At 47.2% G+C, this 13914-nt stretch overlaps 1 protein-coding gene across 3 annotated transcripts in view; it reads left to right on the top strand.

Moving 5' to 3' along the window:
* The window catches only part of TBX19 (T-box transcription factor 19), a 45643-nt gene extending 32721 nt beyond the window's left edge, over nucleotides 1–12922 (top strand). For 2 of the 3 annotated variants that reach the window (XM_065587441.1, XM_005294538.4), the window contains 3 exons: nucleotides 835–1023; nucleotides 2926–3061; nucleotides 8643–12922. In XM_065587441.1, the coding sequence (XP_065443513.1) occupies nucleotides 835–1023; nucleotides 2926–3061; nucleotides 8643–8874 (557 nt within the window). In that variant the 3' untranslated portion in view covers nucleotides 8875–12922. Of the gene's footprint in view, nucleotides 1–834; nucleotides 1024–2925; nucleotides 3062–3787; nucleotides 3939–8642 lie in introns of those variants that run through there. The other variant, XM_065587448.1, reaches the window with a different exon arrangement.
* Nucleotides 12923–13914: the final 992 nt, after the last annotated feature.

Genomic DNA, 13914 nt, shown 5'->3' with positions numbered 1-13914 from the left:
GAATGGTGTCATTTAAAAAAAAAGACAAATGAAACCCAACTCCTGATGTGTGCCCTGGCCCTGGGGATTAAATTTGATTTGTAGCCTGTCTGAATTTTGCTCATAACACATAATGTACAACTAACATAGGGTACATGCTTCTGCTTGTGCTGTTTGAACTCCAGGGTATGAAAAAATCTCTGCATTAGCAAGTGTTTTACACCCCTCTAAAATCTGAGTGGACAATCAATACGTGAAAGTGCCAGGTTAATAGCCAAGATCTCTTGCTCTGTAATCTTGGCAGACCTTGCTAGCGGTTGGTACCTTGCTATCATCTTTTGAATAAAAGGGTAATCTGAGGTCCTGACCGTTTGTGCTTATTAAAGATCCCATGGTACTTTTCATAAGAGTAAGGGCAAATTACACCTCTAGGTAACAAACTTTGTTTTCCTAAATCTGCCCCCCTTCATTTGAATACTGTAGTATTCTTCACGTCCTACCTTAAGCTGTTGTGTAGCATTGCTCTTTGCTGATAAGAAGCTGCCATGCTCCACCCTAGGTTGCATTTCACTGGGGGGAGTGAATGGCTTCCTTTCTAAAATTTGTTATGTGTTGGGGGACCATTTGGGATGAAGATGCTATCTAAGCATTAGCGATATTGTTATCTGGTGTCTAAATGTCTTTTTTGTGGCTTGGAACTCATTCTTTGGTACAAAACAAACGCCAGGCAACAAGCAGGTTTCCTACTGTCTGGAATTTTTGTGATCTGGCAGGGTACATTTTTAGGAAGCCTGGTTACTTTCCTTATTAAATTTTTATTAATTTTGCTTGCTGTTTCTTCCTTTTCCCTCACAGTAGGTGGCTGGTTGATTTCCAATCCAGATGCAGTGTGTGCAGCAGGAAACTCTAATTATCAGTATGGAGGAGCTTTGTCTCTGCCTGCCCCGCATTCCCACCATGGCTGTGAGCATTATGCAGCCCTTCAAGGGCATCGGGCTGCACCATATCCTGCTTCGTACATGCAGAGAAATCACTCCCCAACAGGTAAGGCTGCAATGTCTCCTCACACACAGCCTGCACAATTCTTCCTTACGTTAAAAGAAACAGCAAAGCAAGAAAAAACAGAAGTCAATGGAGAGAGCACAGTGTGTCTCTCTTCTGTAACAGTCTGCACTGAACTCTGAGAACAAAATGGCTCCTGAACTCCACACACAAGGAGAGTATTCAGAAATTTAAAGGTGCAGTTCACAGAAAACAAAAGTATAAAAGTTACGGAGGTAGATATGTCATGAGGGCTAAGTAGGTGAAGATAGATGAGAATGGAAGAAGGAGAATAATTGTGTTTAAATTACTTCTTATTAATTATACCCAAACTCCCAGAACCATTTCAGACCTTCCTTTCACTCCAAGTAATGAAACAGTCTCCCTCCAGAGTCAAAAGCAGGCCTTAAGGGAATGTTAAGAGCTGATTTGGAACAGATTTTTGTATTGTCAATGTGTCTTTAGAGCCTCCTCTGCCTGAAAATTCTCTGAGGTGCTCTACTGTGTCCCATTCAGTCCTTCATCTTCCTGTTGTGACTGCCAGTTAATACCAATTTTGGTGCCAGTTTCTCTGATATGGATACATGTTCACAAGGAACAGGACTGAGAGCATCAGTTTGTTTCACGTAAGCAGGGCCGGTAGAAGGATGTTTCGCGCCGTAGGCGAAACTTCCACCTTGCGCCTCCCCCCCATCCCCGAGCCCCCGCCCGGAGGCGCCCCCCCCACGACATCTCCCCCCCTCTGCCCTGAGGCACCCCCCCCGCCCCAGCTCACCCCTGCTCCGCCTTCTCCCTGAGCATGCCGTGGCTGCTTCACTTCTCCCGCCTCCCAGGCTTGCGGCGCCTAAGCTGATTGGCGCCGCAAGCCTGGGAGGCGGGAGAAGTGAAGCAGCCACGGCATGCTCGGGGAGGAGGCGGGGCAGGGGTGAGCTGGGGCGGGGAGTTCTCCTGCATGCCGGCCCCCCCAACCGCCCCGCTGCAGGCGGCCCTCCCCGTGCTCCACTGCCCCAGCTCCCTCCGCCTAAATGCCGTTGGCGACTGGGGCAGCCGAAGATCCAGCCGTCGCGGTCGCTGCAGAAGAAAATGGCGCCCCCCAAATCCTAGTGTCCTAGGCGACCGCCTAGGTTGCCTAAATGGTTGCATTGGTCCTGCACGTAGGTCATTGAACAATCAGCAGCTGGTAGTAACTTTGCTCATTATCGGCTTAGGCTGGACTTGAACTGACAATGCAAGAGATGAAAGGTTCTACATTCCATTTAGAGCGGGTCAGAACTCAGAATTTCTGTTCCATGGGAAATGCTGACCCACCTGCCAGACTGCCCCAGGGCCAGGATCCCTGGAGCTTTCATGGTGCATAGCCCCCCAGCAGCCCCACCAAGCTTCCCCTGTGGAGACAGGAGCCTGGAAGCCCTGGGACACCCAGCTATTCACTCAGCTCTATTTATAATATAAAATACATTTCTAAGCAAAAAATCATTTTGAAATGAAAAATTGAACCATTCTGTTGTGATAAGGTTGGCACGGAACACATCAACCTTTTCAAAATACTCACCCTTTTTTTCCAAACAAAATTTAGTCAAAATCGACATGTTCCCATGGAAAGTTTTGATATCAACAATACGGCATTTTCCAATGGAAAAATGTTCCGTTCAAAATCATTCAGCCAGCTCTGGTCCTGTTACCATTCCTCTGCCATCCAGACTAGTGTCATGATTCACCTTTTGAGTGGAAAAAAACATGAGTAAAGTAAGTTTGTTCTTCCCTGTGTGCTTGTTGTCTCAAGCCCATGGGGAGGAACCTGTATTAGTCAATTAGATTCTCTCTCAGTCCTGCTTGTTTTCTACATTCTTTTATTGCCTTGCAATAACTTGGTATAGTCACCAAACTTTTGTGTTTCCTCCAAAGTGAATTTGATCGAGAGCTCAAGCAATAATTTGCAGATGTTTCCAACACACGATAGCTGGACTTCTTTACAATCCACTCCACATGCCAACTTGCTTTCAGTACCACATGCCAAGGGAACTGCCACTGCGGGTTCTAGGTAAGGTTACAGTGGAACCATAGATATTAGAGAAGGGACAAGCCCAGCAGTTTATCCTTCACTAGGATTAGGCAGCATTGCTTGGAAGCATGTGCAAGGGTTTAGAACTGAGGACTTTCTGACCAAGCCTAGCTCTGCCACCGCTTCATTGCATGGCCTTATCCAAATCACTTTACCTCAGTTTCCCAATCTGTAAAATGAAGACGACAATGTTTACCAGCAGGGTTTTGTGAGGCTTAAATAGTTAATCTTTGTGCTGTTCTTTGAAATGGAGAGCACTAAATAAATGGTAATTAGTATTATCTCCACCCTTTATCTAGTGCACAGTTAGTCCTTTCAGTCTATTATTATTTAACCTTTAAGAGAATACTTAGGGTATGTCTACACTACGAAATTAGGTCGAATTTATAGAAGCCGGTTTTATAGAAATCGGTTTTATACAGTCGATTGTATGTGTCCCCACATAAAATGCTCTAAGTGCATTAAGTCAGTGGACCGCATCCACAGTACCGAGGCTTCCCCCTCCCTCCGTGAAATCAACGGCCTGCTAAACCCAGGGTTTTGAGTTCAATCTTTGGGGGGGCCATTCTGTGTGACAGTTATTTGTGTTTCTCCCTGATGCACAGTCATCTTTCTTGATTTTAATTCCCTGTACCTGTAAGCCATGTTGTCACTTGCCCCTCCCGCCCTCCCTCCGTCAAACAATAGTTTCGCGCCTTTTTTCAGCCCAGACGCCATAGCATTGGGATCATGGAGCCTGCTCAGATCACCGAAGCAATTATGAGCACTATGAACACCACGTGCATTGTCCTGGAGTATATGCAGAGCCAGAACATGCCAAAGCAAAACCAGGCGATTGCAGCACGGTGACGAGAGTGATGAGGAAATTGACATGAACATAGACCTCTCACAAAGTACAGGCCCCAGCAATGTGCAAATCATGGTGTTACCTGGGCAGGTTCATGGCGTGGAACGTTGATTCTGGGCCCGGGAAACAAGCACAGACTGGTGGGACCGCATCGTGCTGCAGGTGTGGGACGATTCCCAGTAGCTGCGAAGCTTTCGCATGCATAAGGGCATTTTCATGGAACTTTGTGACTTGCTTTCCCCTGCCCTGGAGCACCAGAATACCAGGATGAGAGCAGCCCTCACAGTTGAGAAGCGAGTGGCGATAGCCCTGTGGAAGTTTGCAAAGCCAGACAGCTACCGGTCAGTCGGGAATCAATTTGGAGTGGGCAAATCTACGGTGGGGGCTGCTGTGATCCAAGTTGCCAGGGCAATGAAAGACCTGGTGATATCAAGGGTAGTGACTCTGGGCAACGTGCAGGCAATAGTGGATGGTTTTGCTGAAATGGGATTCCCAAACTGTGGTGGGGCCATAGACGGAACCCATATCCCTATCTTGGCACCGGAGCACCAAGCCACCGACTACATAAACCGCAAGGGGTACTTTTCAATGCTGCTGCAAGCCCTGGTGGATCACAAGAGACGTTTCACTAACATCAATGTGGGATGGCCGGGAAAGGTACATGGTGCTCGCGTCTTCAGGAACTCTGGTCTGTTTCAAAAGCTGGAGGAAGGGACTTTCTTCCCGGACCAGAAAATAACCATTGGGGATGTTGAAATGTCTATCGTTATCCTTGGGAACCCAGCCTACCCCTTAATGCCATGGCTCATGAAGCCGTACACAGGCAGCCTGGACAGGAGTCAGGACCTGTTCAATTATAGGCTGAGCAAGAGCCGAATGATGGTGGAATGTGCATTTGGACGTTTAAAAGCGCGCTGGCGCAGTTTACTGACTCGGCTAGACCTCAGCGAAGCCAATATTCCAATTGTTATTGCTGCTTGCTGTGCGCTCCACAATATCTGTGAGAGTAAGGGGGAGACATTTATGGCGGGGTGGGAGGTTGAGACAAATCGCCTGTCCGCTGATTATGCGCAGCCAGACACCGGGGCGGTTAAAAGAGTATAGCAGGGCGCGGTGCGCATCAGAGAAGCTTTGAAAACGAGTTTTGTGACTGGCCAGGCTACGGTGTGAAACTTGTTTGTTTCTCCTTGATGAACCCTCCCCTCCCCACCCCCCCGGTTCACTCTACTTCCCTGTAAGCTAACCACCCTCCCCTCCCCCCTTCGAGCACCACTTGCAGAGGCAATAAAGTCATTGTTACTTCACATTCATGCATTCTTTATTTATTCATCACACAATTAAGGGATAACTGCCAAGATAGCCCGGGAGGGGTGGGGGAGGAGGGAAGGACAAGGACACACTGCAGTTTAAAACTTTAACTCTTATTGAAGGCCAGCCTTCTGATGCTTGGGCAATCATCTCGGGTGGAGTGGCTGGGTGGCTGGAGGCCCCCCCCCCACCGCGTTCTTGGGCGTCTGAGTGAGGAGGCTATGGAACTTGGGGAGGAGGGCTGTTGGTTACACAGGGGCTGTAGCGGCGGTCTCTGCTCCTGCTGCCTTTCCTGCAGCTCAACCATACGCTGGAGCATATCAGTTTGATGCTCCAGCAGCCGGAGCATCGACTCTTGCCTTCTGTCAGCAAGATGACGCCACCTATCCTCTTCAGGCCACCACTTGCTCTCTTCAGCCCGCGATTCAGCCTGCCACCTCTCCTCTCGTTCATATTGTGCTTTTTTGCACTCTGACATTGACTGCCTCCATGCATTCTGCTGTGCTCTGTTAACGTGGGAGGACATCTGGAGCTCCGAGAACATATCATCCCGAGTCCGCCGTTTTCTCCTTCTCATCTTCACTAGCCTCTGTGAAGGAGAAACATTTGCAGTTGGTGGAGGAGAAGGGAGAGGAGGTTAAAAAAGACACATTTTAGAGAACAATGGGTACACTCTTTCATGTTAAATTTTGCTGTTCACATTACACAGCACATGCGCTTTTGTTACAAGGTCGCATTTTTCCTCTTATATTGAGGGCCTGCCGGTTTGGTGTGAGAGATCACTCACACAGTGCCAGGCAACAGAATTCGGCTTGCAGACAGCCGTGGTAAGCCACAGTCTTTTGGCTTTTTTAACCTTCATAACATGTGGGAATGGTTTCAAACAGCAGCGCCCTCATTTCCCATACCAAGGACACATTGGGTTGGCCATTTAAAATGGGTTTGCAATGTAAAAGGAGGGGCTGCGGTTTCCGGGTTAACATGCAGCACAAACCCAACTACCCCCCACCACACACACACCCAATTCTCTGGGATGATCACTTCACCCCTTCCCCCCACCACGTTTCTAACAGCGGGGAACATTTCTGTTCAGCCGAGCAGGAACAGGCACCTCTGAATGTCCCCTTAATAAAATCACCCCATTTCAACCAGGTGACCGTGAATGATATCACTCTCCTGAGGATAACAAAGAGAGGTAAGGAATGGATGTTGTCTGCAAGCCAGCAAACACCAGGACCATATGCTGCCATGCTTTGTTACGCAATGATTCCAGACTACGTGCTACTGGCCTGGCGTGGTAAAGTGTCCTACCATGGTGGATGGGATAAGGCAGCCCTCCCCAGAAACCTTTTGCAAAGGCTTTGGGAGTACATGAAGGAGAGCTTTCTGGAGATGTCCTTGGAGGATTTCCGCTCCATCCCCATACACGTTAACAGACTTTTCCAGTAGCTGTACTGGCCGCGATTGCCAGGGCAAATTAATCATTAATCATTAAACACGCTTGCTTTTAAACCATGTGTAATATTTACAAAGGTACACTCACCAGAGGTCCCTTGTGTGCCCTCAGGGTCTGGGAGCACACCTTGGGTGAGTTCGGGGGTTACTGGTTCCAGGTCCAGGGTGATAAACATATCCTGGCTGTTGGGGAAACTGGTTTCTCCGCTTCCTTGCTGTGAGCTATCTTCATTGTCTTCATCATCATCTTCCGCGTACCCCGAACCTGCTTCCCTGTTGCATGATTCTCCATTGATGGAGTCATAGCACACAGTTGGGGTAGTGGTGGCTGCACCCCCTAGCATGGCATGCAGCTCTGCGTAGAAGCGGCATGTTTGCGGCTCTGCCCCAGACCTTACGTTTGCCTCTCTGGCTTTGTGGTAGGCTTGCCTTAGCTCCTTAATTTTCACGTGGCACTGCTGTGTGTCCCTGTTATGGCCTCTGTTCTTCATGGCCTTTGAGACTTTCTAATATTTTGCCTTTTCGTTTACTGCTACGGAGTTCAGCTAGCACTGATTTGTCTTCCCATATGGTGAGCAGATCTTGTACCTCCCATTCGGTCCATGCTGGAGCTCTTTTGCGATCCTGGGACTCCAATCATGGTTACTTGTGCTGATGAGCTCTGCGTGGTCACCTGTGCTCTCCACGCTGGGCAAACAGGAAATGAAATTCAAAAGTTCGCGGGGCTTTTCCTGTCTACCTGGTCCTTGCATCTGAGTTGAGAGCGCTGTCCAGAGCGGTCACAATGAAGCACTGTGGGATAGCTCCCGGAGGCCAATAACGTCAAATTCTGTCCACACTACCCCAAATCCGACCCGCCAAGGCCGATTTTAGCACTAATCCCCTCGTTGGAGGTGGAGTAAAGAAACCAGTTTAAAGGGCCCTTTAAGTCGAAAGAAAGGGCTTCGTCGTGTGGACGTGTCCAGGCTTAATTCGATTTAACGCTGCTAAAGTCGACCTAAACTCATAGTGTAGACCAGGCCTTAGTCAAGGGAAGGAGAGGAGCGAGTGTGAGCCAGTACTTAGTGTAGGAATGGGAGTGAGGACTTCTGTGTTCTCCTTCCAGCAATAGAAAGGCATTTGATCCAGGGGCTATATAAATGGGACTGGACGATAGGACTCTTGAGTTCTGTGCCTGGTTTTGGTGATTGACCCCAGGAAAATCATGGCTGCATTTTTATAAGGATTCACTAATTGTGGGTTCCTTATTTTCTGGGTGCCCAGCCTGAAAATCCTGGCTTGATTTTCCGAAGGGCTGAGCACTTTCAACTCCAGCTGACATCAATGGGAGCTGCAGGTGCTCAGCAGCTCTGAAAGGCAATGTCTCCTTTCAGCACTTACAAATTCAGGCATCCCTAATTAGTGGACACTAAAATATTTTGGCCTTAGTCTCTCTGTGTAAAAGGAGGCTGATAATACTTGGCCTCACTGGGCCATTGTGAAGTCCAGTTCATAAGATGTTACAAAGGTATCAAGTATTGTTAACAGAGAAGTTGAAACGTTTTGAATTTAGAAGTTTGGATGAGGATTTTAATTTTAAAATTCTGAAAGTCACTGGAGAAAACATTTTTTAAAAATGTCCTCTCCTTTGTTGATCAGCTGCAGAGCTGGTGGAACTATTTTCAAAATTTAGAACTATAAACCTTTTCAGATTTCAAAATTAGCTTCACATTTCCTCCCCTTTCCCCCCTTGCCCCAAACCAGCCCTAGTTCTTACTGGGTTTTCACATAGGAGTTGCCAATTGAGACCAGTGGCCTGTTGAGTCTGGTATGCTATCATGGACAGTAGCCAATACTGGGTAATGCACTTTACTTTGCCATATTGTGCCATGGGAGCGGGGGGGTGGGGGTGTTAATCTACTTTGAAATACCTCTTTAAGTTCTATTATGGTTTACACTGCTTCGTTCCAGCCACTATCCCTGTCTGTGGACAGTCAGCAACAGTGCCCTTAATGTTGCCAACCCGGGGAGTGACGTGAATGGCAGCGCTCCAGGCACGTTCCTGCGAGGTAACATCCCTTTGCCCACCACATCTGCCTCGATTCCTCTGCAGGGAGCAGCTGCCAGCAACATGGAAACACCAGGGGAACCCACTCTAGCCAGACTAGCTGATTCTGCCTGGACATCCTTGCATTCGTTTTAACAGGTGGGAAGCTCTTCAGGAATGTTCAGCAGGATCCAAGCAAGACTGACAGGACAAGAACACCTCCTATGATCACAGTACAGATTGGGGAGGGGACATGCACACAAGGAACCTATTTCAGCGATGCACCAGATTCCGCGATAAACCTTGCAGTTCTCCATTTCCAAAGGAGCAATGAAAGATTGAGTCAAGAGCCCTAGTGCAAAGGAGGGGGACGAGTTAGAGGGGAGCTGGCTTCTTGTTGTACCATTCAGTGCTACAGCAGACGATGACTGATCCAAGTCTTTAGAGTCAGCTTTGCTTCCATGTCAAAGCAAAGGGGCCAGGGATTCAGGTCCCAATGGAACAGAAGTGGCAGCTGGGTATTTTAATGGGATTTCAAAGGAATGTGTATTGTAACTTAGGCCAGTCACAATTAGGTTGCTGGCAGGGACCTCATAACAACAACCAGAAACCATGACATCCTCATACAGTCCCTGAGCAGCGTTTTAAAGTGGAACTGCTGCCCAGAAATGCCCTAGTGTTTTTAAATACTTGTTTTATGAAGTTCTTAAAATTCTTGAAGCTAACTTCCAACTTGGAGGAAATTGCCTTCTGTCTCCCTAAGACACTCCCCTCTAGTTTCACCTGCGTAGGGTGGTATTCTTCCCTTCCTCTCCTACAGCTGTTGTGTAGTCTTTGTGTGCTATAAGAAAACCTAGCAAGGCTGCCAAAAAATTGGCTGCATTTCAGCATTGGTGAAGTGGTTCCTATACAGAGTTTGTAAAGTGATGTAAGTTCTTTAAATGTCATATATTTATTGTTTTTTTTGAGCAAATAGTTACAAAAGAGAATATTAGAATCTTGCATTCCAACTTTGCTTCAGGGTGCAGACAGAGTAAAAATAAACCACAAATGAAATGATTTGGTTTAGTTTTACTGTCTTCACCAAAATAATAATAATAATAATAATAAAGCACCTCTCTTACTTTAGGGACCTCAGACAAAGTTCAAAACAATTCAACCAGCAGCAAATCTCAACCCAGAAAGGAACTGTCTGTTCCCAACTCTGCCCCTGACCTGCTGTATAACCTTGGGGCAGTCCCTTCCCTTCTCTCGCCTCCTTCCTCATTTTGCCTGTCATGTCTATTTAGATTGTAACTTCAAGGCAGGGATTGTCTTACTCTGGCTATGTACAGTGCCTAGCAAAATGGGGCTGTGATCTCGCGTGGGACATCTAGCTGCTAGTGTACTACTACTAGTTTCCCGCCCCCAGCAGACCGTCTCCCCCCACTTCCCAAACACCAACTTCCATCAAGTTTCTTCATACCCCAAAGCCTGCCTAAGGTCTTGCTCCACCCTGATACCAGCTCTTGGTGTAGATAGGGAAAGCCACAGCTCATGCTGTGCCATTTATGCTGCTTTCAAGCAGCAGTAAACTGCACCAAACTGAATTGCAATGTCCTTGAGTACAGGAGGGGCCTGTATTTGCGCAGCTGTAGCAATGCCAGTGAATGGCTAACCAGGGCATATACCCCCTGTAGACAAGGCCTAAGAAGACAGGCCTTGCAGCCGTCCCTGAAGGTCAGCAAATCTGAGATACACAGAGAAGAGTGTAGTTAGTTGACTGTCGCTTTAGAGGCGGCCATCTGTACTATGGATAAAAGGAAAGCACGACAGTCCTTAAATTCTCTTTAAAAACAGTAATCAATTCTTGTTGACTAATGAGAGGTACTGGATTAACAGCACTGCAGGCTTAAGTCCCCCCTGTAGCTACATAAGAGGCCAGGGCAGACCAGGCTTCCCCAGGACTACTCCACATTGGTGTGTCTGCACAAGTGTATCAACTGGTGTCAAATATGATGGTGAGTCTTCTGTCGACCGTGAATTGGACTGAAACCAGTCTCATTCAGGTACCCCAGGGCAACTGTTAGAGTGGAAGCATTTTCAGTCAGGCTGGCTGGTGTACAACTGACTAAGCTAAAGATGAAACACTCTGGTACCAACACCCCTGCACTGTCGCCTCCAGAGTCTCTCAATATTGCTGAGACATGTCATTTCCTCTCAGAACACTGTTCCAGTCAAGGCCATGCCCCAATCTGACTCAGCACTGCCATTAGTTTATTTGAGGTGGACCCCTTTGCCCTCAGAACTGAAATCATCAGGTTGCTTCACTAAGGCCACAAGCCAGCCATCAGCTAATGACTCATCATTACAAGACACTTGGTCAAACGGGAGCTAATGACTTTGGTAAAAGGTGATGAAATCTGTCACCCCACTCTAGTTTCCTGCAATTATCTGCACTTGAAGTGCCGATGAATGTTAGTTTTCATCTTTGTTTTCCAAATCCTCTTCAAAGCATGATAATTACGTTTCTCAGTGTTGTCCTCTTCTGGTTTGTAGACACTTAAACAAGTGGTTCTGAGCCCTTTTGATCACTGAAGCAGCCTCCTCTAGGAATAGGTTTATTGACTAACTTGTGCTACCCTCTGCTGGCTGTTCAGCTCTCCTTTTACAGCACAAAAGCTACATTGTGTGGTTATGGATATTGCAGAGGGTAGGGTGACCAGACAGCAAATGTGAAAAATCAGGATGGGGGTAGCGGTTAATAGGAGCCTATATAAGAAAAAGACCCAAAAATCGGGACTGTCCCTATAAAATTGGGACATTTGGGCACCCGAGCAGAGGGTAAAACCAGTGACTCCACAGTGTTACAGGATTTGCTGTTTTCCCCAAATAGTTAGATGACCAAGGATGAGTTCACACATCTTCTAACTTGCTATTTTTGCCAGATCCACATACTGGCTCTTGAGTCATTGAGCTGTGCTTTGGCTATGCTGTCACCATCACAAGAAGTTGTGCAAACTGCAGTTTTATTTCATTGATGTGGAAGCGGGGACAGAATGCAGTGAACTTCCCCATAGGTGCGTTAGCGCTACAGGACTGAGAGGAGAAAAAAATGGATCAGAGTGATTACATACGTAGGCCCACATCCACAAAAGGTACTTAGGCACCTAAGTCCCAAGGCTGGCTGCACTGTGATTCACAAAACTCCCACCAAATCCTGTAGGAGCCTAAACTTACTCAGCCTTTAAATTGCTGCCTCTGGGCATGCACATGGCTGCTTCCTTATCTCCCATCTAAGCCCCCAGGACCCTGCAAGGTGGAAGGGTCCCAGTCGAACATCTGTACCACAATCAAACAAACCTTTAACCTGAGCCCCACGACCCTGAATCAGGCATCATGGGACTGAGGTGCCATTTTCTAAAAAATGTAATATTTGGTGGAAGATAAGACCTGAGCCAAGCAGGGGGTATTTCTCTTTTACTTGGGAGATCTGGACAGTTTGTGTAAGGACATCAGTTTCCCACAGAATGGATTTTCCCAGTAGTACCAGCTGGGTTAAATGTGCCAGCAGGCGAAGTGTGTTATTCCTCAGGGAAATATTGTGCAAATGGGGAGAGGATTTTGAAGTGGCACTTGCTCTTAAAGGCAACTCAAGAGGAGAAGATGAACAGCCACAATTGGTCAGAACCTGAGGTCTACATCTTGTCAAGTGTTGCTGATGCCTGTGTGTGTTCTGCAGACATTCTGTCTTCTGCCGAGGTACAAAGGGATGGGTGCCCAGAATTTCCCAGAATGCATTCACCAAACATAGGCAGGCACGGCAGCATGAAAAGCATGGATATGGAGCCATGACTGACACATTGCTCTGTTGTGGGAACAGCTGTGTGGTGGCACAGTTCAGCCGCGCTTGTTGTAACTGGCTTAGATGAGCATGTCAGGACCTGGTTCCAGAAGCGTGGTTGTGTGGCATATTGAGGACTGTGTTGAAATTGCAAGCTATCACTTTAAGAGCAGGAGGGTTTCCTGGTCCTGCATCCAGCCTATGGAGCTCTGTAGGGAAGCATACGACCAGCAGTCAGTCTGTAGACAGCCAGCCTAGAATAAGGTGGAGTGAGTTGTGCCTCTCTGTTTTTAGGGAGCAGCCTGCTTTGTCTCCCTGCTCTGGTTTTGGTTTTTGTGTGGTGTTCTGAATTCTAAGAAATAAAGTAGTGTTACATTTCAACTTCCAGCGAGAACATTTGATGTTTTTATCCAACTTCTCTGTGCGGATGCTGTGAACACAACAGGTTGCACTTGTATTGTAGCCGGGGCTACAGAGGGAAGGTGTACCTAATAAATCATCTTTGTTTAGCTGCACGGTGCCCTCCACACCATCCTGGGTCATCTTCTAAGTATTGACCAAGATGGAAAAGCGCCAGCTATTAAGTCGCCAGCATCACTTCTAGCAGCACCTTGCTCTCCCCCCGAGCCTGTGACTCACTCAGAGTCCTTGTTTGTATCAGTTTGTAGTGTGTGCACTGTGCAAGTATTAACTCAACCATTGGTGATTCCTTGTTGCAGCCCTCTGCCCCTTTTCCCACTCTTGAGAGACATGGCTCATTAAACCCACACCATAAGACATTCAGTTCCTAAGTTCTCATGTTAATCATTTATTTTCCAAGACTAAACTTTTCTTTTTTGGGGGGTGGTGGGGTGAGACGGTTGAAGCACATGTTCCCATGGGCAGATGATTATTTATTTAGAGTCAGGGATACCGTGTTTATTGCAAGTGAGATGTTTATTTTATTCTCCCAGTGTGGAAATCTCCTAATTATCGATGGAGGACACGTAGAAGGAAACAAAGCGTCGCTAGGAACTCTGCAGTGCCGGAGTGCAGGCAGTGCTTTGTCTGTCCTTAGAAAGTCTCATTTTTTTACTTTATACTATTTGACAGTCTCTCAGCTTACAGTGTAATAGGGGAAAAGTGGTTCTGTGACGTTTTGGATTTGCCCATGACAAACAGGATACAGAATGTGCATGGAAACTAAAAGGCATTGTGGGGACAGCTGGAATACCAAAACACCTTGAATCAGACACTGAGGGAAGCCCTTCCAAAAAGCACTTGTTCTCTTTTTACCACCAAAGGGTCCTGTGGCACCTTATAGACTAACAGACGTATTGGAGCATGAGCTTTTGTGAGTGATGCATCCAACGAAGTGGGTATTCACCCACGAA

This window comes from Chrysemys picta, chromosome 1 (genome assembly GCF_011386835.1).
Source record: "Chrysemys picta bellii isolate R12L10 chromosome 1, ASM1138683v2, whole genome shotgun sequence".
In the NCBI taxonomy this organism is placed as follows: Eukaryota; Metazoa; Chordata; order Testudines; family Emydidae; genus Chrysemys; species Chrysemys picta.
The sequence above is the reverse complement of the archived record's forward strand: the minus strand, read 5'-3'. Positions and strand labels throughout refer to the sequence as shown.